The 26,663-nt window shown below is 53.8% G+C and overlaps 1 protein-coding gene across 4 annotated transcripts; it reads right to left on the bottom strand.

Moving 5' to 3' along the window:
- Positions 1–1,489: 1,489 nt before the first annotated feature.
- BCAN (brevican) lies at positions 1,490–19,430 on the bottom strand. 4 transcript variants are annotated; one of them, XM_032154134.2, is made up of 14 exons: positions 18,714–19,423; positions 14,860–14,958; positions 13,829–14,203; positions 13,329–13,503; positions 12,901–13,028; positions 12,150–12,443; positions 9,328–9,561; positions 8,128–8,772; positions 4,631–4,738; positions 3,924–4,082; positions 3,261–3,343; positions 2,747–2,891; positions 2,285–2,475; positions 1,490–1,991 (listed from the first exon to the last, which is right to left on the bottom strand). In XM_032154134.2, exons 2-14 carry the CDS (start codon positions 14,948–14,950, stop codon positions 1,884–1,886), a joined length of 2,736 nt encoding a protein of 911 aa, XP_032010025.1. In that variant the 5' UTR covers positions 14,951–14,958; positions 18,714–19,423; the 3' UTR covers positions 1,490–1,883. The 4 variants fall into 4 exon arrangements, 3 of the variants coding, with proteins under 3 accessions (XP_032010025.1, XP_032010027.1, XP_032010028.1); XM_032154136.2 differs by having other exon boundaries at positions 1,498–1,991; positions 18,718–19,423; XM_032154137.2 differs by lacking the exon at positions 18,714–19,423 and adding an exon at positions 15,495–15,512 and having other exon boundaries at positions 1,498–1,991.
- Positions 19,431–26,663: the final 7,233 nt, after the last annotated feature.

Here is a 26,663-nt window from a genome sequence, read left to right on the forward strand (position 1 = left end):
ATAAAGTGAGGATCTACTCTGGCCCCAGAATCATCCTCTTCCCTATAGCTCCTTAAGAAACAGAAGCCCCTGCTCCCTAGCCACGCAGGGCTGAGTTGTGTGGGGGGCAGAAGGTGGGGGAGGTGAGGCCTGGGGTGAGGGAGGAATGGGGTGGTAGGTGGGCGTGGGAGGTCACACTGGTATATCAGAGACCAGCTGGTTTCAAGTTTAGAAATAGGGTGGGGAAGGCCCAGGAACTGGGCAGGGATGGCCTAGGAGAGCCCCAGCTCCCACCAACACAGAGCTGTATTGAACCTGTGTCTGCCTGTCTTGCCCACTATCTCTGGGTCTCCCCGTATTACTATCAGCCTTTGCTCCTCTGGATCTGTCTCCCTGTCTCTGGATTTTACTGGCTTCAGAGAAGGAATAAGTATTGCCCATATGGGTGATGTGCTGTAACTAAGTGGGCACATGCAGGAAGGAGTGTGTATACACGACAGTGTGCATGTGTGTGCCTATGTGTGACCGTGTGTGCCTGAGGATCTGCAGCAATGATTCATCCTCATCATGAGGACAGATCGCATCCTGACATGCACTTCACCAACAATTCTGTGCACTGGGAGAAGGGTGCACACACACGCACGCGTACACACATACACACGCACACGCGGGCGCTGGGTCACTCTCCAGTTCTCAGAGTGACCTCATCCTCTCAACCTCCGCTGACTCACAGCCCCTAGGGCCAGCTCAGCCTGGCCGGAAGTCTAACACCCGACATAGCCAGCTATCCCCCTTCCCCTCCCGCCTCCTCAGGACGCAAGCCCGCGGCGCCCCCTGGCGGGATCCTGGGGCTCCTCGCACCCCTCTGCCCGTCTCCACCGGCGCACGCGTACACGGCACTCTCAGAGCACCGTGCTGGGTCCGCGGCGCCCTCTGCTGGCCGCTGCCTGTGCGGGCCCCCAGGTGGTTCCCCGAAGCCCAGTCCACCGCAGGGCTGGGAACCTCCCCTTGGCCGTTAGCTTGTTTCCCTATTTCTTGCATCTCTGCCTCCTCTGCTGGACGTAAACCTTCCTGCGGCCTAACCCCCAGACTTGCTGCAGTGCCAGCGGAGCTCTCCCATCACCTCACTCTCACACCCCCATGAGGCTTCCCTTCCGGAAGCTCAGAACTGAGACACAAAGGCACCAACCTCTGCCTTCCTCTCTGGGACCCCAGCCCTTCTCCCTCCCAGGACAGAATTCATTGACATCCACTTGACTCTTAGGCACTCAGGGCACTCCATCTCTTTGCAAACATACTGCATCACTCCAGCTGTCCCCCAACCCCTGTGCGTTCCTTCATTCCATAAGTACTTCCTGGCAGCTATTCTGGCACTGTTCTACTTGCTGACATCTTGGGGACGTCTCTGACCTTTGGAAGCGAATAAACCCCAAAGCTCTATGTATCCTACGATGCCCTGCCTAACCACACCTCTCTCTGTCTCACGGACATACACACAGAAGCATCCAACTTTCTTGGGCTCATACGCAGTTTTATTTCCTGTTGATTTTACAGACGCTCCATCCTGCAAGCCCATTCCCTTGGAAAACCCAGAAAGAGTGGGCACAGTGCTCCCTAGAGGAATAGAGGGGACAGGATGGCTGCCAGGGAGAGGGCAGTTGAGGCACTTAGGGATTTACTCCAGCCCTGATGGAAGATCTGGTGCCCAGGGTAGGGGGAGAGGGCCTGGGCTGGGCTGGAGCCTCGTAGGTATTTCCCAGAAGCCCCTTCAGGAACTGTCACCTGGACTCCAGCACCACCCCTCTTCATGTTGTCACTTCCTGTGGTGGCGGAAGCGCAGGGTGTGAGGGAGAATTTGGGTGACAGGGCAGTGCTGTGGCCGGCAGTGTTTAAGGCCTTGCCTCCTAGAGACCTGGTGTGGGGCTGGAAGGGGGGATCAATAGCGCCTTCCAGCGTCCCAGTAGCCTCCCCTGACGTCCTTCTGGGTCCTTCTGTGGGTGCAGAGCTCTGGCCTGGGGAAGACACACACTCACCCTCCACCCTGGCTCTTCCTTCTCCTCTCCTCAGAGCCTGCCCTCTGATGTTCTTGCTCAGCCCGTAAGAGCCCAGAATGTGGCTGCATGTTATCAGACATCAGCACTGAAGGAACCCCAGAGCCTCCAGCCCACCTCTTCCCCTTTGCCTCAGAGAGGGGCAGTGATGGCTCCAAGGTCACATGGCCAGTGACAGGCAGGACTGAGAGTGGAGTCCAGGGCTACTGTTGGCTACTGTCTCCCACTCCCACCTGCCTCCTCCTGGCACTCACAGGTCTTCTGGGCACACAGGAGATCTGGGGGGCCTCCCAACGACCATTCTCTTGGCAACGGATCAGCGGCAGATTGCGCTGGGCCAGTCCTTCCCGGCACCGGTAGCGAAGCACAGTGTCCACCTCATAGCGCAGCCGTGGGCGGCCAAACACTTGAGCCAGGGGCAGCTCCGGTGGCGGCCCACAGGACACTGCAAAGGAAGACAGTTAGGAACTGAGCCTGGCTCTGTGGGTGACAGTTCCCAGAATCTCCATGGGGAAGAGAGAAATGGGCCACAACATGACAAAAAAAGATCAGGGATTCCGAGTGGACCCACGTAACTTGTTAGCTCTCCCATGGTCTGGAACACGTTCTGACTTCTCTATGTTGCTTTGCACTCTCTGTCTACAAACATCAGTCCCTCTGGTCCCCTAGCCCACCCCTCCACTTCCTTGCTGGGACCCTCCTTTGCCTGCCCTCACCCAGCCCCATCTTGCAGGTGTAGGACAGGTGGTAGTTGCAGGGCACATCACTCCATTGTCCCTGATCATGCCACACCATGACCACGCAGTTCTCTCCAGACAGGAAGTAGCTGTCAGGCTGCCCAGGGTTCCAGTTCTCATAGAGCTGGGGGGACGGAGGAGGTGGTGAGGAGCTCCTACACCAGGAGCATCGGGAGAGGGCCTAGAGGATCTGGGGAGGAGGACTGGTGAGCAGGGCCCCAGGAGAGGGAAGGTTAGGGCTAGGGAGTAGGGGACCTCCCGGAGAAGGGGAAAAGAGAGGGCAAGGACTTTAGGGGAGGAAGAATGGGAGCCAGAAGGGAAGAAAGAGGACACAACGAAGGGAGGAGAGCCCAGGGAGCAGAGGCAAAAGGCACGAGAAAGGGAAGGAGGCCGGAAAAAGAAAGGGACAGGGTCAGGAGGGGTGGGGGTGGTAGGAAACAGAAGTGCTTAGAGGAAGTGAGCTAGACGGCGGGGTTCGACTGGAGCCTCTCACCAGGGGGACGCCATCCGACCACAAGAAGTCGCCTTCGATGGTCCTGTCGTTGAGCCCGATCCACTGGTACTCCCGGTACTGGTCTAGGGAGACGGAGGCGTGCAGTGAGAGCCGCCGCCAGCAGATGGCGGCCGTTCCCTGCTCCCGGGCGGTCTGCGGTGACTGCCTGGGAAACCCTTCCCCGCGATCCAGCACCCGCCCTTCTCGGGTTCTTCTACCTCCCTCCAGCCTCTGCTCAAGGGCCAGATGGAAAGCAGGGGAATGGGGGTGGGAGAATAAGGAAGATATCAACCCAGGCTAGAAAAGGGGAGTTTTGGAAAAAGAGTCAAAACTTTCAACAAGATTGGAGTTGGAGGAGGCCGACGGAGGTCGGAGAGCCGGCAGTTTGGAGGGACTGGAGGCAGCCTCCTGCGCAGCGGCCCGGCCCACACAGGCGCACTCTACTGCGCGAACCTCCACTCTCCGTTCCCGAAGGCCACTGCCTAAGCGTAGGGTGGGAAGGAGGGAGAGAGAATGAGAAGGAGAGTGAACGAATGAGTGAGGGAATGCACGCTTGAGAAAACCAAGGAATAAGTGCATGGGTTAATGAGGAAGGCGGTTAGGCGAGTGACAGAGAGTGAGAGCATATGGCGGGGGCCCCTCCCGCCCTGTCCCCCAGCCCACTGTTGATGAAGTCCTGTTCCTCGGGCGTGCTGATGCTGGCCAGATGCGCGCCGTACATCCGGCACTGAGTCTCTGCCTCCTCCCAGCTCCTTCGTGTGGAAAAGTGCTTGTAGCAGGCGCCCTGGAAGGCGTCCCAGCCGGGGTTGCAGAAGCGGAGGCCTGCGGCACAGAAGGGCGGGCATCTTAGGGCCCCCAAACCCAGAGGGCCAGGTCCCCTGGAAGGGGCTGGTCTCCTTCCACTACAGCAGGCCGAGAGGGGCGGGACTAAGGGGGGCAGGAGGGCGGTGCAAAAGAGCTAGTAGAGAATGAGGGGGCTAGCAGGAGCCTGGAGGGGCTCTTGGGCAGGGGCGCTGGTGCCTTTTCTAAGAGACAGGAACCAGGGTGAGGGATGGAGTTCCGGTCTGGGTCTCCATCCTAACGAGCAGTGCTCTCCTCTCCAGGAGAATGGAGCCTGTCATGTATTGACCACCGATTAAATGCCAGGAGTATGCTTTGCACTGGTCTCAAATGGACCCCCTATGAGAGGCATTTTGGTTTCACTTAGATAAGAAAATTGAGGGTAGGACTCGAAGAAGTTATGCAACTTGCCTAAAACAGGGACTCATTAATGACAAGGCCAAAACCAATGTCCTCCCTCCCCTCTCCAGAAACAGCACGTTGTGGAAGGGTCCAGGCTTCAAACCTGCCACCCGTCCCTCAACACTCACCAACATCGCACAGGTCCCCCCCATAGCCAGGCAGACATAGGCAGCGGACCCCTTCCTCCTCCTCCAAGCATGTCCCACCATTGTGGCAGGGGCTGGGGACACAGTCACCTGAGAGGGGGAAAGAAGTGAGGCGGGCGGAGCGAGGCAGCCGGACTCTGCAGCCTGAGCCCTCCAGGAGAGGGTGCAGAGGGTCCCCCAGCCCTGGTCTCTCTGTCCTGGAAGCTATAACAGCACCCTAAAAGTTCTCCCTAGAGCATGTCTCTGGTCACAACCCAGCCCTGAGTTCTGGGTTTCTTTCCTCTTCCCACTCCCGACTTCAGCATTGGCTTAGCCTTCCATTGTTATGGCCACCAGTGTGAGCCCAGCCCAAAAGGGGCTGGGGAGAAGTGGCAGGAGGGCCCTCAGAACCCAGCCCCAGGATGGAGAAAGATACTGGGCACAGAAAGTAATAGCTCTAAACTTTTATCTGGCTTCTGTGTGATATTGGGCAGGTCATTTTCCTTCTCTAGGCTTGGAGTTTAGTGCCACACCCCCTTGTCTTTGTGCCAGGTCCCAACACAGTTCTGTATAGTCCAGGTGGAATGAATGGAAGTGAAGGAGGGGACAGAAGGATTACCATAGCAACAGTGGAGGGTGGTCTCCCTTGACTGCTTCTGAGACCTGATATTGGTGTGGTCCAGGTGAATACTAACCATTCTTCCTGCTGTCCACTGGGCAGTCAGCCAGCCCCAGAAGTGGTTAGTGGAGATCCAGCTCACTTTCCTCACTCTAGGCCCTGCCCCTTCTCCACCAGCTTAGGAACTAAGTTGCAGCAGCTCCCATTGTCCTGCAGTGCTGACTGGCCTCACACAGGCAGCTTTCTCTCAACACCATCCAACCTCTCACCTCCCCTTCTTATATCCACAGACTCTTCCACTTACCAGGCTCCCTCTCCCAACTCCACTTTGGGCCTTCTGCAAGTTCTCCAACCTAGAATCCATCTCAATCCCTCCTTCTGGCTCCCTCTCCTCCAGGCAGTCCTCTTAGACTAACACACTACCCTGAAGGTCTGCAATCTGTTGCCTAGATCTAGCTCCATCTGGCTAGGCCATCTGCTTTACAGGACTTTTCCTCTCTGGATCCTGGGGTAGGAGGTGGCTGTCCTTAGGATGTGCTTGGGTGCTAGAGGAGCTGTCGGTTTCCAATCCTTTCTGGTTCAGATGACCCAGGGGAAGATGGCTCCACAGACCAACTGTGCAGGTCATGGCCCTCAGCCATGGTAAGATCAAGGCCCTCAGCCATGGGAGGCAAAACCACTCCAGGGCAGAACCCTTCAGACTTTACCATCCAACTCTAGAAGCCATGGCCAAGGCCCACAGTGCTTCATGCTGGCCTGGCCACAGATCCCACTGCCTGGTGGGAATCAGTAGGGGTGGAGAGAGGAGAAGCTGGAGTGGATTCAAAGAATTTTGCTGGGATGACCTAGCTGTTTTGGGTGAAATGAATCAGCTTTTCCAGCAGCACTCCTCCTGTCATCTTCCCTCCTGCCAATAGTTTCTTCCCAGCTTGTGGTGCTGCCCACCTCCCAACCCCAGAGGAAGAGGTATTTCATTTAACCCATTAAGCACCAGGGCCCACAGAGGGTAGAATTCTGAACTCCCCTCCCACTCCTCACACTTTCCTGTCCCTCCTGTTGTCCTTTCTGCTCCTTCCCATTCAACCCTCCAACCCTGGGGGACAGAGGCTCTCAAACTTGGTCTTTGGTCCCCTACCCAGGCCATGGGTCCCTCCCCCTGGCTGTGGGCTACAGAACCTGAACCCAGCGCAGGCAGAGTCAGGTGAAGAACTCTTCTTCTCGTCATCTTCCCTCTCCCTTTTTGGGGACAACTACTCTACACAACCAGAAAGTTTTCCCTTTCTTTCCATTGAAACAGCAGTCAAGGAGACCTCTTACTTACCCTCCAGGTGGGGAAACTAAGACACTGTAGATACCTCCAATTGTGCTCCTTTTCCCACCAAACCCCCTCCCTATCCCCCACAGGGCTGAACTCCAAGGCCAGTTGTGCAGGGACCTCACAGTTGACATGGGTAAGCCTGGGTGGGACTCAGGATATGATCCATCTAAGACGGGGGTCCTAGGGCTAAGGGAATCCCAACCTTCTCCAGGGATCTCCACTGGGAATCTTAGCCTTCCTGAGTAGGGAGGGCTTCTCTCAGACCCCAGAACCTGATTCCTTCCTTCACACTCTCCATCACTTGCTCTTTGATCTGTGTCTTCTCCAGCATTAGGTACTTTGAGACCCTTTGGGTTTGGGGAGGGTAAAGCCATTGCTTCTGGAGAGTAGGGAATGGTCATTAATGCAAGAGTTAGTGGAGAAGACAGAAGCTGTAGGTAGTGGGATGAGAGTTAGATACCACCCCCTGCTGAGATGCAGGGCTAGGGGATGGGGGTGAGGGCACCTGAATGCCAGGGAACTGCCTCTATGCTGAGAGACCCTCAGTTCCCTCAGTTACTATGACCCTTGGCACCACCAAGATGGATTGGAAGTGAATATAAATGCACAACACATGCACCCCGGGCTGCAGGGGTTTCTCCTCATCAGGAGTGAGGGACTGCAACTCCCAGCACTGCCTCAGACTATGGATGATGACTTCTCCAGGGGTAATGCATACAGTCAAATTTTGGGATCTCAGTAGCCAGGAAGGAAAGTGTAGACAGGCCTGAGAAGGAGAGGCTGGGGGAACAATGAGGGGCTGTTAGAATGCCAGGACAGACAAGGGGAGAAGCCGAAAATGAAAAAGGAAGAGAGGCCAAGACACACAGAGAGACAGGGAGAGACATGGAGCCAGAGAAGAAGCATCCACGTGCTCCCCATGACACAGACCCATGGAATGAGAAGGGTGGACAGCAGGAGATGGAGACAGAGGGTACCAGAGCTTGGTTACAAAGCAGTTTAATAGAGATTTATTTCCAAGACTTGTTTTCCATGAAACAGTCAAAAAATACTTCACAGAAGTAGTTGCTTAAGGCTCTGTGGGGGTACGGGTTCTCCTGGACTCCAGAGGTTGAGGGGTGAGAAGGGACTCCCAGGCTTCCCTGAGATCAATGGGAGGCAGCTAAAGGGGACGGCACACAGGAGGATGAAGGGAGTAGTGGAAAATAGGCCGAGCCCTGAAGACTGCAATAGGTGATGAGGACCCTTGGAGAGGCCTGAGGATGCTCTGTGGGGCTGGTGAGATATGAGCCACAGGTGGAGGGCCCAATGGCAGGGAAGGGTCACAGATGGTCAGTGGCGGGGCTGGGGTCACAGGGTAAAGACGCGGAGAGCTGGGATACCCACAAGGTGGGTATCCGAGATTGGAGACCCATAGGTAGAGGTGGGTAAGAGAATGAAGGCAAAGGACAGGAGAGTTTGGGATGATGGTGGGTTAAAGAACTACAGGTCAGGTGACCCAGAGCTGCAAGGGGAGGAGAAGGAGTAGGATAGAGAGGGCAGGTGAGCCTTGGGCAGAATTACCTGATGCGGGGACCACGGCCACTCCACCTCGGCTGGCGCTGTCAGTGGGCAGCACTGGCTGGGCCTGCACTGAGGTCCCTGCTGGGGCAGTTCTTCCAGAATTATCTTCAGAGGGGGCCTCCAGCTCCCTGGTACCCTCAGGGGCCCGTGTGGCTGGAAGCAGGGAAGGGGCACCCTCGGAGCTTCCTGTCTCCTCGCTCTCTCCTCGAGGGACCCCAGATAGCTCAGGACCACCAGTTTCCTCCCCCACCTCTCTTGCCTCAACCAGAGTGGAAGGTGATGGGGATGCTAGGTTCCTCTCCCTGGGAGTGGGCAGAGTCTCTGTAGGTGGTCCATGGACCCTTGGAGGCCTGGAAGCTTCTGACTCTCCATCAGGAAGTGGTGATGCACCAGGCTGCAGGACTGCCCTTGCTGGCGCCTGGGAGAGTGACTCCTCCTGGGCTGCTGGCTCAGTGGGGAGAGAGGCCTCAGGGCCCGGGCTGCTGAGCTCGCTGGGCCATGCCCACGGAGCCTTATCCTCCACATCCTCCTCTTCTTCTTCCTCCTCTTTCTCTTCTTCATCTTCATATTTCTCTTCTTCCTCCAATGCCTTGCCTTCCTCTTCTGAGAACCCCGTTGGCGGTACCATGGATTGCGTTTCAAATTCTAGGCAAAGCACAAACGGTTCAGCACCAGGGACAGCGTCCACCCGAGGACCGAAAGAAAAAAGGGAAGGGGAGAAAAGTGGGGCTCGGGAGGGTGGACCCTGGGAAACAGGGAAGAGCCCGCCCTGAGGACAGATGGTCCTTGCTCCACACTGGAAGAACTTGACCCCAGCTATATTGTTGAGGCAACACTTGAGAAGGCTCTGTGAGCCATCATTAGCCCCAGAGAACATGGTCATTGTATCTCCCTCCTACTCTGTCAAAACTCTAGTCTGTTTTGGGTGTGTGAGGTGGAAGAGGGACCAAAGAAGGAAGGCCCCGCCTTTCCAGGGCGCAGCTCCCCCAAGCATTTCTTGCTCCATAGAGTTGGGGGTGGAATTTACTGGAAAAGCAAAGGTTGGGAGAGGGACAGGAAAGGTGCTCTGCACCCCTGAGCTACTGAGAAAGGACAGGGCAGAGTCATGCCATCCATGACCCTAGCATCAACCTGGGCTTGCCTCTTCTGCCCCCAGCTTCTTTCAATCAAGACATCCTTAGGATAAGGGATTCGAATTACCTAGGAGCGTCCTAGGGGCCTCTGCTGGGTCTTCTGGAGTGGAGCTTCCACCTCCTCCATCCTCCATGATGGGGATGGAGTAGATGGCCCCACGGGATTCACTCTCCATGGCTTCCTGAGGCAGCTGCAGTTCCTCCAGGGTCTCTGTCACTGTGACGATAGCCTCTAGTCCATCAGAGGCTGGGTCGGAGGCTGGGTTGGAGGCCTCAGGGATGGCAGAAGGCTGGGCCGAGTCTGTGGCAGGAGGAAAGTACTGATGCAAGGCTGAATAGGTAGCTCTGCCCTCCCAGGTCACAGCTTGCACCACGGAATTCTCTCAATTCTCTCACATCTTCCCTGTGGGGCACCTACTGGGGCCCAGGGAGCATCCCAGAACTTCGTCACTCATTTCTCAAGCATTCATCAAGTGCCTACTGTGTGTCATGCCAAGCATTCTCCTGGGCACTGAGGATACAGTGTAGAACAAAACAGCAAACCTCTTACCCTCAAGGGAAATTATATTCTAGAACAGATGACAAACAAACATATATTATAATGTTACAAGATACAGAACACTTGAGCAGAGTTAGAAGATAGAGTGATGGAAAGTACTACTTTGGAGTGGTCAGGAAAGGCTCAGGTGAGAGACATTCCCTAGGGGGAGGGGCTGGAGCCAGCAGGATGGATGAAATAGCTTCAGCACCTTGGGATCTTGGGCTTGGGGCAAGGTGTGAGATGTCCCAGACATCCCCAAATTCTTTTATTTTTTAGACAGAGTCTCGTTCTGTCACCGAGGCTGGAGTGCAGTGGCACGATCCCAGCTCACTGCAACCTCCGCCTCCTGAATTCAAGTGATTCTCCCGTCTCAGCCTCCCAAGTAGCTGGGACTACAGGCATGTGCCACCATAACTGGCTAATTTTTGTATTTTTAGTAGAGACAGGGTTTCACCATATTTGCCAGGCTGATCTCGAACTCCTGGCCTCAAGTGGTCTTGGCCTCCCAAAGTGCTGGGATTACAGGCATGAGCCACTGCATTGAGCCTCCAAAATTCTTGAAATAGAAGGGAAGAGGCTGTCATCCCCTCAGGATAGCTGGAGGGCAAAGTGCAGGAATAACTTCAGGCATCACCTGAGGATCTCAGTGGTGGGGCAAGTAGGCAAGGGACAAGGTCACCTCCTTCTGGGACCTACTCCCTTCAAATAACCAGAAGTTTAGAATGGTTTACTTGTCCTCTGGGGAAGGGAGCCAAGAGCAGAAAACCAATGAAGTGAAGGTGGAATTGGGCTAAGAAAAGTCCTGAGGGCTGCCTGTGCTCAGCCAGGCAAGACAGGACAGTGAGTCCCTGCCCTCATCACCTGCTCCAGTGAGCCTTACTCCTCACCAGACCTTGTGTCCTTGCTGCCTGTGTCCTCCACCAATTGTAGTCCCAACTGTAGTCATATTCCCCCTCCCCTGCCCCTCCTCATGATCCAGGCCATTTCCTTCCAAAATAGTGCTTGGCTTGGCACACAATCATAGCCAGCACACAGAAGTTTTAGCTATTACTATTATTATTATTATTATTACTACTACTACTACCCCTGTTCCAGGAGGTCTTTTCAGATGGACCTGACTTCCTATGGACTTTTACTTCCCCACCCCTCCCCAACCCCAGCCAAATATGTCCACAGATCTGTCCGAATGGAAGTAATGCTTTTCTCTCAGTCTCTCCTCATCCTGGGAGTGAGGCATCTTGTCTTCCCTTTGCTGGGGGTTCCCATGGCAAAAGCTGTGTCTTCATCCTTCAGACCAAGTGCTCCCTGAGGGTAAAGGCTGTGTCTGCTCCTTCCATTTCTTCTTCCAGCTCTTGTAACAGTATTTCAGGCTTACAACTGGGGAAGGACCCAGACACCCCATGGCAATGCCTCTCTTATTGTCAGTCACCCTTGGCCTGGGCCTTTTGCCTTTCAGGGTCCCAGAAACTGCCTCCCCCCCCAGCTCCCAATATAAGATATGGGCAGGTTTGGGTGCAGTGGCTCACACCTATAAATCCCAGCACTTCGGGAGTCCAAGGTAGGCAGATTGCTTGAGCCCAAGAGTTCAAGACCAGCCTGTGCATGTGGTGAAACCCCAACTCTACAAAAATTACAATAATTTGCTAGACATGCTGGCATAAGCCTGTGGTCCCACCTACTCCGGAGGTTGAAATGGAAGGATCCCCTGAGCCCAGGGAGGTTGAGGCTACAATGAACCATGATCACATCACTGCACTCCAGCCTGGGGGACAGAGTGAGACCCTATCTCAAAAAAACAAACAAACCATAAGATGTGGGCAGAAAGCAATCTCTATTCCCAACTGTACTTAAGGTCCTGCTCCCTTTAGGGGGAATTGTATCCATCCACCAGTATTTGGTAGTTAAAGATCTGACACCTTCTTAAGCTGTAGTTTCTGGAAATCCTCCAGAGGGCTCCTGAAGGCATTTGGTTGTTGACTGGAAGACCTTGGGCAGATTACTCATTTAATTCACAGAATGTTGGTCATCTTTTCTCTGCCAATAAGCTGACAAGAAATGGGAGCTTATTCAGCAGCCCAGCTGGAGCAAACAAGGCATGGACTACTGGTGGGAAAGCAGATAAGGAGAGGCCAAAAGGTGACTACTCCTTGGGCCAAACAGCTGACAGACACCACACCAGAGGGCATGCCCAGAATTAGAACCCTAGATGACAAACTGGACTTCACCCACAACCCCTTCAGGCAAATGGCAAAGCCCTGAGCTAAACCGATCAGACTGGGGTAGGACTTTTAGGGCTCAACTCTGCCCGTCTGAGATTGGTCTCAGCTTCTGCGGGGAGGTGGGCTCACCTCGGAAGCAGTAGACGTTGAAGCGGCTGTGCTTATTGGGGAAGCCAGTCTGGTTGGGGAAGAGGAAGAGAGTCTTGACACCAGGCAAGCCCCCACCACAGCGCTGGCTGGGTGTGACGATGGGGTAGCGCACACTGCCATCAGCTAGCCACCCTGGGCTGCAGCGGTCCAGGCCACCATCCCAGGCTGCATACAGTTGGCCCGTGGTGGCAATCTCTGCACCCCGCTCCTGGCAGTATGCCCGTGCTTCCTCCAATGTCAGCTTTTCTGGAGGGTCACCCAGGAACAGTTCTCCTGGGTGGAGAAGAGAAGGCTGGGTTACCAGGTAGCTGGTAGCTCCTTCCACTCTGGTCTCCCATGGGAACCCTGGGCAAGCTTCTCCAGTTCCCTCATCTGTGGCAGGGAGTCAACTACTCTACTTCATAGGATCAAAGTCTGAATAGGACCTCAAGATGGATATTAGAGCTCAAAGAGATGGGGCCCAAACTTCTCGTTCTGCAGAGTCATGCACAGAGTCCACCCAGCAGGTGGTAGATTAGTTAAACTCGGTATCCTGCTGCCTGGCTGAGACTTTGGTCATGAGCTTGCCTCTGTGACAGTGTTTGGAGAGAGGGACACCAATTGTCTCCTTACTCCTGCTTGCCCCCTTAAACTCAGGAGGGATAGTAAGCTCCTGCAGAGGCCCCGGGAGGACCTGTGGGCAGCATGGAGGTAGGAAATTGTCCCCTGGGAACCTCTCACTCCTAATCACCGTTTAGGTCTTCAGCATAACAGTAGACATCATAGAGGTCATCCGGGTCCACCACACCATAGTTCCGGACCCCGGGGAAGCCATCCATGTCTCCGTAACAGGCCTCTCGTGGGGTCTGGATGGGATACCTGGGAACGAAGGACAGAATCACTTAGTACAGATGCTTTCACCAGGGAGCCAGCCCATATTGATTCTATTGAACCCCACTGCCACCATAGTGCAGACACTCGCTGACAGCTGGCTGTCCTTCTAGCACTGCAGGGATGCACATGCTCAGGGTCCTCACCTCCCCTCCTCAGACCAGCCTCATCCCCCAGAGGCAAAAAGCCCTGCATGCCCAGCCTGATGCAGCAGGCAGCACCCAGCTGAAGGGGGGCCATGGCCACCTCAGGGGCAAATAGAAGCCCCAATCCACAGCCCCTGCCCACCTCACGGTCTGATCCGACAGCCAGCCAGCATCACATTGCTCATAGCCCCCAAGGTAGGCGGCATAGAGCTGCTCCGGGGTGGCGATGTGGGCTCCAATGCGGGCACAGGCCTCCTGGGCCCCAGAAAAGGAGAAAGCGTAGCGGGCAGAGCCCTCTCGGTAGAGAAAGACGACCCCTGTGGGGCAGAGAGGACCCCTGAGCCAGGTAAGCACCCAGCACACTGGCCTCCCCTCACCCTCCTTGTCACTCCTCTGTACACAGGGGTAAAGTTCAATTGTGCTCACTCTACAGCATGAGGGACTCAAGTTAGATTGTGGGTAGAATGTCCTCCACCTGAAGACAGAAAGGAGGCAACAAAGGCCTGTGTCTCCTCACTCTTTTTCCAACCCAGGATGCGCCTTCCAGCTACGTTTGCTTCCCTCTCACACTGTGGGCTCCCCGAGGGCAAGAATCCTCCCTTCCCTCCCTCCCTCCCTCCGGGAACCTCCCTGCCCTCTCACCTTTGACCTTGACCTCCACAGCGTCGCTGCTGTCATCGATGCCGTGCTGGACCTCGCAGCGATAGATACCTGAGTCGTTGGGGCGCAGCTCGCTCAGCGCCAGGGAGACATCGGTGAGCGACGCTGGGTACGCAGGCAGTGCCACGCGGAACCGGTAGGCCTCGTTCACCTTGACGCGCACTCCCCGCGCCACCAGCACCTCTGCCTCCCGGCCCCCGGACAGGAAAGTCCACTTGACCCGCGGAGAGCCCAGCACGGCCCGGCGGCTCGGCGGCGGCCGCAGGTAGTGGATGTGGCACGGGATGGTGAGGGCGCCGCCGAGCACGCCCTGCAGTGGCGCGTCGCCCGCGATGCGCACGTGAAAAGCGCGGTCCTCTGTGAACGGGTGCAGCCGGCTGGAACTTAACGCTGTCGACTCTCAGAGTCCCACCCGGTGGCCTCCAAGCCCCGCTCCAGGATCCCTCCTTCCGGCCCCAGGATTCTCCAGCCCTCCTAGGACCAGGGGCCAGGATTCTGCAGCCCTACCTCTGGGTCCTCCAGGACCACCCCGACGGTCTCCAGACCCATCCCCCAAAGTCTCCCAGTCAATTCCGCCCCCAGGATTCCTTGCCCTGCTCTCAGAGCCTTCCACTTCCTTTCCAAAATTCCTAGACCACACCCCAGGGTCTTCCAACCTTGCCCCCTGAGTCCTCCAGCCCAGTTTCCCAGTCTACTCCCATTAGGGCCTCCTTCAGGGTTTCTCCCAGTTCCGCCCCTTTCCCACCTCCTAGCTTCAGGATCCTGTATCCTCCACCTTAGGGACCCAAAGCCTTGCACCCAGTGCCCTTCCCTAGTCCTGCCCCATGATTTCTCCAACCCACCAGATGCTCACAGCTCAGCCCTTATTTCCAAGTGTTCCAGCCTGGACGCTTCCCCACAGCCGCTTCCCCACAGCCCTCCCAATTGTCTCTCTTCCTGGGGCCCCTAAGCCTGGAAGCAGTTGGTTAGGGCTGAACAAGACAGAGACAGTGACCCCAAGTGGGGTTGCTTACCTGAGCTGTCTCCTTCCAGAACATCTGCTAAAGCTGCAGGAGCCTGGGCCAGGACCAAGGCTGCCAGCAGGGGCAGGAACAGCTGGGCCATGCTGCAGGCTGACAGAGGGACATGAGAAGGAAAGATGGGGTTAGACTTCAGGATGGACTTTCCCCGGCTCCCTACCACACCCATGTGGGTTCACACATATCCTGGCTCCAGAAGTCTCCCACCTTCACATCACCATGGACTCTCTGTTTCTGATCCCCATCTTCCCACCAAGGGATTTCGTCTCAGAACCAAGACCTGAGTCCTAGTCAACTCACTGTGTGACCTAAGCCAAGCTCCTTATCTTCTCTGAGCCTTTATTTTCTTATTTATAAAAAAGCATCATCATTACTATCTCATGAGTTGTGATGGGACCATGTGCTTTGAGAGTGTTTAGTATCTTAAAACTCCTATACAAATGCATAGCACCAGGCACACAGTAGGAGCTCAGTATATAGCATTAATGGTGGGTGCTATTATACTCAGAATTCCGTCTGCTCCTCCCAGTGCCAGACTCCTTCCTCGAACCCAGAGCCTTCTCCCATAGTATCTCTTTAGCCTCTCCTGCCTTCTAGACTGTCCCTGCCTCCGAGGACACCATACTCACCTGGCCTTTTCCAGGAGGGCCTCCTAGACTGAACCCAAGAAAGCACAACTTCTCCTGAATCCACCCTCTCCTCTACCTCCTCCCCAGCATTATTTGTAAGGAAATTCTTCTCTTTACTCCCCAACATTCTCCATCCCCCTTCCTTGGCTGCCTCCTCCCTTCTTCTTCCCAGCCTCTCCTTTCTGCCTGGCACGGGCTTTCCCACCGGAACTCTTGGCTCAGAAATCAGTTGGGACAAAGCCCCTGTCTCTGCCAGTCTGGCCTCCATCCAGCCCCTCCCTTCCCCCACCCTACCTTTTGTGAAAGCCTTGGGCTGGAGGGTGGACTAAGGAGGGTGAGAATAAATTGGAGGGGCTACCCCTTCCTACCCCTGGCTATCAGGAGCTCTAGAACCCAGAATATTCCTCCAAAGATCTCGAAGCACTTACACTCTCATAAAAAGGACATGGTGTGACATTGAGAAATGGAGACTGAGGCTCGGAGAAGGATAGGGCTGCCCCTGGATCCCTAGCAAAGCCAAGTCAGGCACAAGAGCAATGTGCTCCCAGGAGAGAAGCCTCAGAGCTACATCATCTTTAAGGGTTGGGCTAAACTTAGAAGAGCATGGAGATCCAGGTATGCCACGGAATAGGCCAATGATGCAGCAAGAAAATTGAAGGTTAGACTACAGGCAGGACTTCCTAGAGATCAGGTTTATTCCACTGGCTGTACACTCCCATTCCAGGCCCACTGTTTATCCCCCATCTTCCCTGCCCTCTCAGCCTCTGCCTTCATACCTGTCCCTGCACTTTCCTAAGCCTGAGATGATGGGAAATTTCCTACTTTTCCCAGATCCTCCCACCTCCCTGCCATCACAACCCCCATCTCCCCCACTGTGTCTGGGTATCATTCCCTAGGGTCAGAGTTGGGAGAGGAGTGGCACAACCAGATGCTTAGGGCCTCTCTCTGACCTTTCAGAGGGAGGAAGTTCTTGATGGGGCCAGATTAGAGGTGCTGAGACCAGCTCCAGGCATCGGGGTGCTTGAGAGGACTGTTCTGGGGCTGGAGTGGGGACCATTGGGCATGAGCAGCCAGTGCCCACCGGGTGCTGGGAAGACTGTTTGCCATGCATCTGAGCTGTGCCAGGGCCTGGGCCCGGCCGCCTTCTGGCGCCCTCCCTCCCTTCTCTCTGGGCTGGAGCTGGAGCTGCTCACAGACCTGGCTCCCATCTCTCTGACAGGCGGCCCAGAAACCCATATAGTTAGAGTCACTTTGGGGCCAACACCCTGGACCACCCTTTCACCTCTGTCTGACAGTGGGAGAGTGAGGGAACAGGGCCTAAGGCCAATGAGGACCTAACTGCTCTGGAACATGGAGGGCAACCTACCCCTGACCCCAAAAATGGGAGTCACTGTCCAGTGAGGCCAAGAGGGTAACCCTGTGCAATTCTCAGAGAGCTCTGTCTCTTCAGTCTCGGGCCTCAGCCTCCCAGGTGCAGCTAGGAGCCCTGAGGAAACTCAGACTTCCTCACATCTGGTACTAGCCTCGGAACCCAGGGGTCCAGGGTTCTGTGGCCTTCTCTATCCCACACACCACTCATCTCCACTTCGTCGTCTCTTCCTCCAGAGCAGGCCACACCTCTCCATCTCTAACCCTGAGAGCTCAGCAATCATACGGTCCCTTCCCTTGATGCCACAACACCCCCCTCTCTGTTTCAGCTCCAGCGTCTGTATCTCTGCCCTTGTTTTGAATTTCTCGAGCTGTTCAGGAAACTTTCCTCTTGTCACATCGTTTCTGTCTGACCCTAGATGTCCATCTCCCTCACAGTCTTCATAGACCCAACCCAGAGAGTTAAGACCAGATCTCTCTCTCTCTCTCTCTCTCTGTGTGTGTGTGTGTGTGTGTGTAAGCATGCACGTGTGTACACACATCTAACAACACCCACCACCTCCATGCTGAATGCCCATCAGCAGTCAGCCAAGGTCTGTCCCATAGGAACTGAGCTCCAGCACTCAGCAGGGTCAGCAGGGAGGGACAAGAAGTCAGAGCTTTGGCTATAGCAGGAGGGAAGCTCTCTGCTACCCCCTTAATGGCTTCATGAGGAGCAACATGAGCCTACACGATATAAGCAGGGCCTTACGGCCTGTAGGAGTAATTGCAATCATCATATAAATAGTCCTTTTTATTGGAAGCACAACTAATAATACTATTAGCAATGTCACCAGCCGAGCTGTTGCAGATCCCTCTCGTATAGAATCTGAAATGTGGATGATGCTGTTATAAATAGCAAAGTTAGCCATAACAACATAGGCACTGGTAATACTGTGGGTGAGTCTATGGGTAACACTGTTCCCTGATCTTACTGTTATCATCTGCAATCTAAGTAATGCAGATAATAATGGTGCCCCTCAGACTTGATGCCAATCTCTTGGTCCTATTAGACCCATGTAGGCAGAGCTATTCTAATAGGTGGGGGAATACCTGACAGGATATGGAAATATCTGGGAGAGGGAATTCCCAGGCCCCTGGCAGTGCTAGGAAGGAATCCAATAGTGGTAACGGAATTCCAGCTGATAGTTACCGATGTCTACCTAAGCCAGTTCTCCTAAATGCTTCCTGTGGATAACCTCAACTGTGAGAAAAAGATTGTTTATGTTTTGCTCATTATACCAATGAGGAACCCGAGGTTCAGAGAAGTCAACTAACTACCCCAAGGTCACAGAGCAAGGAGCCGAGTTGGGATTCCAGACGAAATGGGCACCCCGACCACCTCCTAGAGAGGCTCTGATCGGCTGTCCTGCCGGACTACAGTAAGGTGTCCCCAGAAGGGTTGCTGGCCGCTGCTCCTGGAGCTGCCTGTGCGTGGGGCACGGAGGCAGGGACTGATTCGGAACGCTACCGCCCTGCCTGGGACAAGGTCGGAAATCTCGGCGGCCGCGCTGGGACAGGAGCGAGCAGCAGGGAAGACGCCAGGACCCGAGGGGTTGCTGATCAGACTGCGAGCAGCAGGGGGGCTGCCACTGGCAGAGCTGGAAGCATGTAGATAAGAGATGGCAGCAGCAGCTGCAGGCGCTCGGGGCTGTCCGGCAGCCTACCCCGCTGCGGTGTCAGGAGTCGACGAGTTGGGTGCCCCAGAGCCTCGAGGCAAGGGCTGACAGGCGGGTGGCGCAGACCAGGCAGGCACTCCCTTCTCCCTGTTCCCGGCCCCAGGACGGGCGGCGGGGCTGCGGATGCACTCACCTACCCAGGGCTGGGGTTGGGTCGCGGCACTGCGAAGTTTGTCGCCTCCTCCGGATGTCTCCTCCGGGTCCACGGCTCAGTCCTGAAGCTGCAGCTGAGACTGCGGCGGGGACTGCGCGAGCGCGAGGAGAGGCTGGGGCCGCAGGACATTCGGAAGAGGGCGCCGGCCCTCCCGGCGCCGCACAAAACCCCCTTTCTTCCCCCCGCCCCTGCCCCGCCCTCCCCGGGGCCGCCCCCGCCCCCTGGTCGGGAGCGCAGGGGGCTCGGGACGGTCACGGGACCCGCTGCCTTCTCTGCGTCGGCTCCCGGCAGCAGCGGCGAGAGCAAGGACGAGCGAAGTAGGACATCGTTCAGCGGATGAGAAGCCGAGGGCTTGGAGTAGGGAGGGGGGCAGGAGGCGCGGGGAGGGAGCTTTCGCCCAGCGTTCGCTGAGCTAAAGGATGACGATGTTGCAGCTGGAGGGGTGGAAGTTGGACAACTGGAGGGACTTCTCGTTGTTCAAAGAAGAAGGAGGAGGGATTCAATTAGACTGTAAGAAGTGGATGAAGGGAGAATGGGGGCTTTGCTCCTGAAAAGACACACCCTCTCTAATAAAAATGGGAAGCTCTTTTCTGGAGGGCAGAATGGGGTGCAAATGACCGTAGCTACCTCCCTGGAGGCAGCTATGCTTGGGCATTGGCTCCGGTGGTGCTCCCACTCCCTGCACAGAGGAGGAGCTGACTTTGCAGCTGGAAGGATGGAGGTTAGACAGCAGAATCATGGGTTAAGCAAAGCAAGTCAGGAAATCTCTAGACCTGGGGTGGGGGTGGGGTGCGGGTGGCACTGTGAAGGGACATTACCAGTCATGCAAACCAATGTGCAAAATGCAGGCGTTGCTGGGAGCCCAGAAGGCCTACTGGCCAGGGCTGTCGATGCTGAATGTGCAGCCTGATGCCAGGGGGTGGGCCTTGAGTGCTGCCCAGCCAGGAAGTCCTCAGCGCCCAGAATACCAATGACTCTCCTTTCCCCCAGCTCCAGGGCCTCTGCTTCCCTCTCCTTTCCCAGGCTCTCTTTGCTTTTCCCTCCTCCCTCCTGGGACTGTAGGCAAAGCCCCTGGCACAGACAGTGGGCAGGACAGCCAGATGCCTAGATTCCCTCCCCTGGATACCAATATTGGCACCAAGGATAGCTTTGGAGGGCTTTGATCCCCATAATCTCCACAGCATCTTCAAAATACCCCAAGTAAAGTAAGGTGCATTCAATGCAAATGCAGCCTCAAGGCAGATCCCCAGCCTTCCATCTAGACTGCACCCTAGGTCCCTCTTGGGAACTCTGGACTGCTCCCCACTGAATGTGCCAGCGCCCCACTCACCACTGCCTGGCTTTCACTCCCAGTGCTATGGACTTGGTTCCAAACGGCTTTGAGAACCTCACAAAAAAAACCCGCTCCAAATCTTTGAGGGTCTAAAGGGAAGATTCTGGCCCCTTCCCAGAGACCCATCTACTGTAGGGACAGGAAAAGAAGACCTGGGGGGTAGGGAGGGGTAGATGGTAAATTTCCTTACCAAGAAAAATGCCAGCCAGGTGCGGTGTCTCATGCCTATAATCCCAGCATTGGAAGGCCAAGATGAGCAGATCACCTGAAGTAAGGAGTTCAAGACCAGCCTGGTGAACATAGTGAAACTCCATCTCTACTAAAAAAATACAAAAATTAGCCGGTGTGGTGGTGGACACCTGTAATCCCAGCTACTTGGGAGGCTGAGGCAGGGAGGATTGCTTGAGCCTGGGAAGCGGAGGTTGCAGTGAGCCGAGATTGTGCCACTGCATTATATCCTGTATCCTGGGTGATAGAGTGAGACTCCCTCTCAAAAAAAAAAGAAAAAGAAAAAGAAAAGAAAAGAAAAGAAAAGAAAAATGCCCCAGAAAGGATGCAAGACTGAAGGGGACAGAGGAAAGTGCCTGGGAGAGTCTGGGGAGGAAGGGACCTCAATCTATTTACTTCATTAAACAAATATGAGTTGAATTGAATTCCCACTGTGGACCAGGAACTGCTCGAGGCCTGGAAATGCAGTTCCAATTCTTCTAGTAGAAAGAGGAGATCTGAGAAGGCCTTTGGGGACAGGTCTGGGCAGCCTTTGGATGTCTTTTTGCTCCCCTTAGACGTTGCATTTCAGAGCTGCAAGAAAACCCCCCTTCCTCAGGACAGTCTCAGCATGGATGCATGTGTCCAGCCTACCTCCACACTGGCTCTACAGGGCTTGAGGCCAGCCAGGCTGAGCCAGGCAACCAAGCGGCTGAAATTTAATCCCAGTGGTGGCTCCGATGTAACCACAGTTCTTGCCTCAGGGAAACCTGGCTGTGACCAGAGAAGGCAGAGAAAGTGACCTTCCTTACCACCTCTCCTCATGACCAGAAGGATTGGCACTCACTTCGGTGCCCTGGGGGAATCCACCCTTGACTGAGGCCAGCAGCACCTGGGTCTGGACAAGGGCTGGTACCAGACAGTCTGTTTCAAAAAGCAGATCCCTGGTGGGAGACCAGACGTGGTGAGAGAACAGACAGCTGCTGTTGGGCAGACAAGGACTCTGGCATCACAGGCACTGAGGTCAAATTCCTGTTTTGTCATTTGCAGTGGCAAACTTCAGAAAGGTCCCTGTTCCTCCTCTGAAACTCTCTCTTCTGAACAGTGGGCTGAATAATATCTACTGCACTGGGCAAGATCTACTGTACCTGTTCTAGGCAAGGGAAACCCCTGGCCCATGACTCGGTCTCAGCAAAATCTAATTCTTTTCCTTTCCCAGTCACACACACATGCGCACACACACAGCAACCTAATCTGCCCAGATCTCCAGGCCAGGAGGTCAGAGGACCACTCCCCTGGAGGGCTCATTATTTGGAAGTAGAGTCCTTTCCAGAGGATTTCTCGGGAGGAATTGGGCACTCTGAGGCTTTTCCAATATTTCCAGCTGAGAAAATTTATACTGAAGGCTAACCCGCAGTTTGAACCAGCAATTGCTGATCAGGGACTCTCTTTACAATTACGGACCCTTGGTCATATGCGTCTTCCCCTGTTTCTATTTACTTTCTGAGAGGAGGCAAGAACCAAGACCTCCCTCTGCCTAGCCCCTCCAGAGCTGAGAAAGAAATCCCTGGGGATTGGCTGAAAGCAAACAGAATCAATGGCAGTGGGAAGAATGAAAGTCAGATTTCAAGTAGAACCTCCTGTCTCAGTAAGAGGAGAAAAATTTATCTAGTAACCTTGAGTATCTCCTGAACGCGGAAACTGAGACCCAAAGAGGTCAAGCAACTGTCCAGAGTCACACAGCATGGAACTGGCTGAACCATGACCAAAAATCAAGTCTCCTGACTCCCATGCCAAGGTTCTCGCCAGAGCTTCCCAGATGTCTATCAGGGGAGGGAGAAAGAGGGAAGTGGAGAGAAGAAAGAGAGAGAGAGGGAGAGCGTGGGCAGCTCTCCTCCATCTCCCACGTGCAGCCCAGCTGGCTGCCTCCCAGTCTCCTGGGCCCTGGGGAATTTTCCAGCCTCTCTGGATGAGAACAATCAATCTCCTGCCTCCACCAGACCCCCAACATCCCCCATCCATGCCAAAGCCAAGGCCATGACCCAAGTTGAGAAAAGAGAATCTGCCCTCCACGTTCCTGCACCCTGAATTCCCGCCATCTCCAGTGTTAGCCCTGGGCCTTCCTCACTGGATTCTATTCCACAGTGGCCACTGGGAGAGCTTGTCCTGACAACCTCCTTGAACACCTGCCCCGTTTCTCCCAGACTTGGGGTGGGGGCCTAGGCAGCTGAGTTCCTCTCTGAGGCCCTACACAGGCATCTGGGTCTTGTGCCATGGGCATGTGGGAGGAGGGCTGAAGAGAGGGATGTGGCTCTGAATGCTGGCACAGCTGTGTTCAGAGAATGGGGGCTTTGATAGCTTCTGAAAGAGGCCAGGAAGCACAGGACCCCAGCCCAGGCAGGAGGGGGTGGGGGGCAGAAATGGCTGAGTGTAGCTCTGAGGGCTCTTGCTGCCGCAGATGGGGAGTGTGGAGTGGGAGGGGATGTGGGGCAGTAGGGAGACAGCAATGGGAACTGCAGGCTGAACAGCATCATCAGAGAGCCCCCCTGCTGCACCAGCAGGAGCCAGCGTCCCCATGAGCTGGTCAGACCGCGCTTTGAGGGTTGCAAACCCATGTGTTCAGAGGAGACCATCAGCTTGTTCCACAAAGAACAGCGGGAGGAACTGGAGGGCTGGAGCCCGAGTACATCTGAATTTACCTCTTGAGGTCCCACCAGAAGGCCGCCTGTAGTGCCTCTCCCAGCCTCCTATGGGGAAGGACCACTCATTTCTCTGTGCTGTTGGGGCAGGTACCAATCGCCCTGTGCTTCAGTTTCTTCACCTGTAAAATGGTAATAACCCCTTGTTGTGTGGTTTTGATGTTGGAGCCATGTAAATATTTTATATAATTAAAATACAAAATTAATTAGAAAGAGTTTACATTAATTTCGGATTAAATTAAAAAGAAGAAAAATAGGCCGGGCGCGGTGGCTCATGCCTGTAATCCCAGCACTTTGGGAGGCTGAGGCGGGCAGATCACGAGGTCAGGAGATCGAGACCATCCTGGCTAACACAGTGAAACCCCGTCTCTACTAAAAATACAAAAAATTAGCCGGGCGAGGTGGCGGGCGCCTGTAGTCCCAGCTACGCGGGAGGCTGAGGCAGGAGAATGGCGTGAACCCTGGGGGGCGGAGCCTGCAGTGAGCTGAGATCGCGCCACTGCACTCCAGCCTGGGTGAAAGAGGGAGACTCCTTCTCAAAAAAAAAAAAAAAAAAAAGAAGAAGAAAAATAAAGCAATCCCTAAAAATATAAAACAAATTGTAACAAATGTACCTAACTGTATATGAAGTTGGAGCAAAACCACATAGAAGAATTTTCTTTTGGCCAGGCTCAAGCCTGTAATCCCAGCACTTAGGGAGGCAGAGGTGGGAGGATTGCCTGAGGTCAGGAGTTCGAGACCAGCCTGGCCTACAAGGTGAAACCCCATCTCTACTAAAAATACAAAAATTAGCTGGGTGTGGTAATGCACACCTATAATCCCAGCTACCCGAGCAGCTGAGGCATGAGAATCCCTTGAACCTGGGAGGTGGAGGTCACAGTGAGCCAAGATTGTGCTACTGCACTCCAGCCTGGGAGACAGAGTGAGACTCTGTTTCAAAAAAAAAAAAATTATTTCAAGTGATTATAAAACTCAATATTTGGACTATATGTCTCCAGCACTCTGAGGGCAAAAGGAGCCATAGATTAATTTTAATGTTGGCATTATTTTGAGCATTATTATAACACACTATTTTTCATAATAAACAAGTAAGTAATTAGTTATATTAATAGTGTTAGAAACCGAGATTTTGACTGTAAGAGAAGAAGAGTTAAGCAAAAACTGCTAATCTTTTTTTTCTTTTTTCTTTGAGACAGAGTCTCTGTCTGTCGCCCAGGCTGGAGTGCAGTTGTATAATCTTGGCTCACTGCAGCCTCCGCCTCCTGGGTTCAAGTGATTCTCCTACCTCAGCCTCCAAAGTAGCTGGAACTACAGGAATGCACCACCATGCCCGGCTAATTTTGTATTTTTAGTAGAGATGGCGTTTCACCATGTTGGCCAGGATGGTCTCGAATTCTGATCTCAGGTGATCTGCCTGCCTCAGCCTCCTAAAGTGCTGGGATTACAGGCATAAGCCACCGTGCCCAGCAAATACTGCTTATCCTTCATCTGAATTGGAACTATTAGCATGAACTCATGCCACTGAAAAGGCTCAGAAGCAGTGACAACCCAATAACAATGAATCCCCTGTGGGTCCCAATTGTGATCTCTACATAGCACTTCCTGCTAAAAGGAACAAGGACTCTTTGGAGAAATTCCAGGTCTGGGCCAGGATAGCTTGTCAGACTAGAGAATAAGGAAATTTGGCTGGGTGCAGTGGCTCACATCTGTAATGCCAACACTTTGGGAGGCCAAGGCAGGAGGATTGCTGGAATTCAGGAGTTGGAGACCAGCCTGGGCACATAGCAAGACTTGGTCTCTACCAATAACAAGAAAGAAAGAAAGAAAGAAAGAAAGAAAGAAAGAAAGAAAGAAAGAAAGAAAGAAAGAAAGAAAGAAAGAAAGAAAGAAAGAAAGAAAGAAAGAAAGAAAAGAAAGAAAAGAAAGAAAGGAAAGAAAGAAAGGAAGAAAGAGAAAGAAAGAAAGACAGAAAAGAAAGAAAGAAAGGAAGAAAGAGAAAGAAAGAAAGAAAGAAAGGAAAGAAAGGGAGAGAGAGAGAGGAAGGGAGGGAGGAAGGAAAGAAGGAAGGAAGGAACGAAGGAAGGAAGGAGGAAGGAAGGAAGGAAGGAAGGAAGGATCAGCTGGGTATGGTGTCACATGCCTGTAGTTCTAACTTCTTGAGAGACTGAGGCAGGAGGATCACTTGAGCCCACAATATGAGGCTGCAGTGAGCTAGAACAGTGCCACTGCACTCTAGCCTGGGTAACAGAGCAAGACCTTGTCTCTCTAAAACAAAAAAGAAAAAGAGAGAGAGAGACAATAAGGAAGTTACAGTTATAAAACTCAGGTCAGGTGAGGGTCATTTTAAAAAGATCCACTAGCCAACTTGAAAAGACTTCCACTGGCCAAAGATGAAACAGTTTCAGCATTAAAATGAATAATGACTGTACGAGATTGAAACACATCAAATACATGAAAATTCCATGAGTTCATAATGATACTGAAAAATAAAACCACTGGTCACCTTTGGATATTGATGTGGCACCGATTCAATGTTTTGAAAATTAATAGGGGGTAGCAGATCCTGTTGGTGGCCTGACCCATATTCTCTTAGCACTCAACAAGCCAAAGACTGCTTGCTGCCCGAGAATATTTGTGTCTGTGGAGGAATGCTTGACCTAAGTGCACAGTAAGTCAGAAGCGCCAGAAGGTTAATGCCCCTGGGACCAGTCCTCAACCAGTGACAGGTGGGGAGGTGGTAAATTATTATTATTATTATTATTATTATTATTATTATTATTATTATTATTTGAGATGGAGTCTCACTCTGTCACCCAGGCTGGAGTGCGGTGGTGTGATCTCAGCCCTGCAACCTCAGCCTCCTGGGTTCAGCCTCCCCAGTAGCTGAGATTACAGGTACATGCCATCGTGCCTGGCTAATTTTTATATTTTTAGTAAAGACGGGGGTTTCACCACTTTGGCCAGGCTAGCCTCAAACTCCTGATCTCAGGTGAACTGCCCACCTTGGCCTCCCAAAGTGCTAGGATTACAGGCGTAAGCCACTGCACCTTTGCCGAAGTTGGTGAATTAAAACCCCAGCCTCCTCATCTCTTAGGTGGGAAAACGGTGGCCAGTTCTACCCTGGCTCCCAGAGCGCCCCAGCAGGCGTGCTTTTCATTTGTCCATGGCCATAGCCTGTTCCATTATGTACCCTTTACTGGATTCCTTCCCTTTCTTGTCTCTGCTTGCCATCAAGATCTGGGACTTTTCAGACCCACCAAGTCATGAGGACATATGGGCACAGTAGCAACAAAAATGGTACATTTAGGATTGGGTGTAAGCATGTCCAGAAGGCATGAATAAGCTACAAGCGCAGGGAGTCCAGATCCCACTTTACCTGTCTCTGTTGCTCCTGTACCTCTCTTAGCTCACCCTGTAGCCTTGTGGGAATTTCCCTATAACCAGGCTTTAGAGGAGGAAAAAATGCAGGCCTGGTTCATGGATGCACCTGTCTGATTTATTGATGTGAGCTAAACTTGGATGTTGCCACACTACAGCCCCACTCAGGGGTGGCCTTGAAAGACAACGTGAGGGGAAATCCTCCAGGGAGGACGTTTCAAGCAGCAGGCTGGTGGTCTACTCTGCAGTGAGAGAGGTGACTTGAGGAAAGTATATACACATGGATTCTTGAGCAGTGGCAGTGGCTTAGTT

The sequence above is a fragment of the Hylobates moloch genome, unplaced genomic scaffold (assembly GCF_009828535.3).
Source record: "Hylobates moloch isolate HMO894 unplaced genomic scaffold, HMol_V3 SCAFFOLD_5, whole genome shotgun sequence".
Classification (NCBI taxonomy): Eukaryota; Metazoa; Chordata; class Mammalia; order Primates; family Hylobatidae; genus Hylobates; species Hylobates moloch.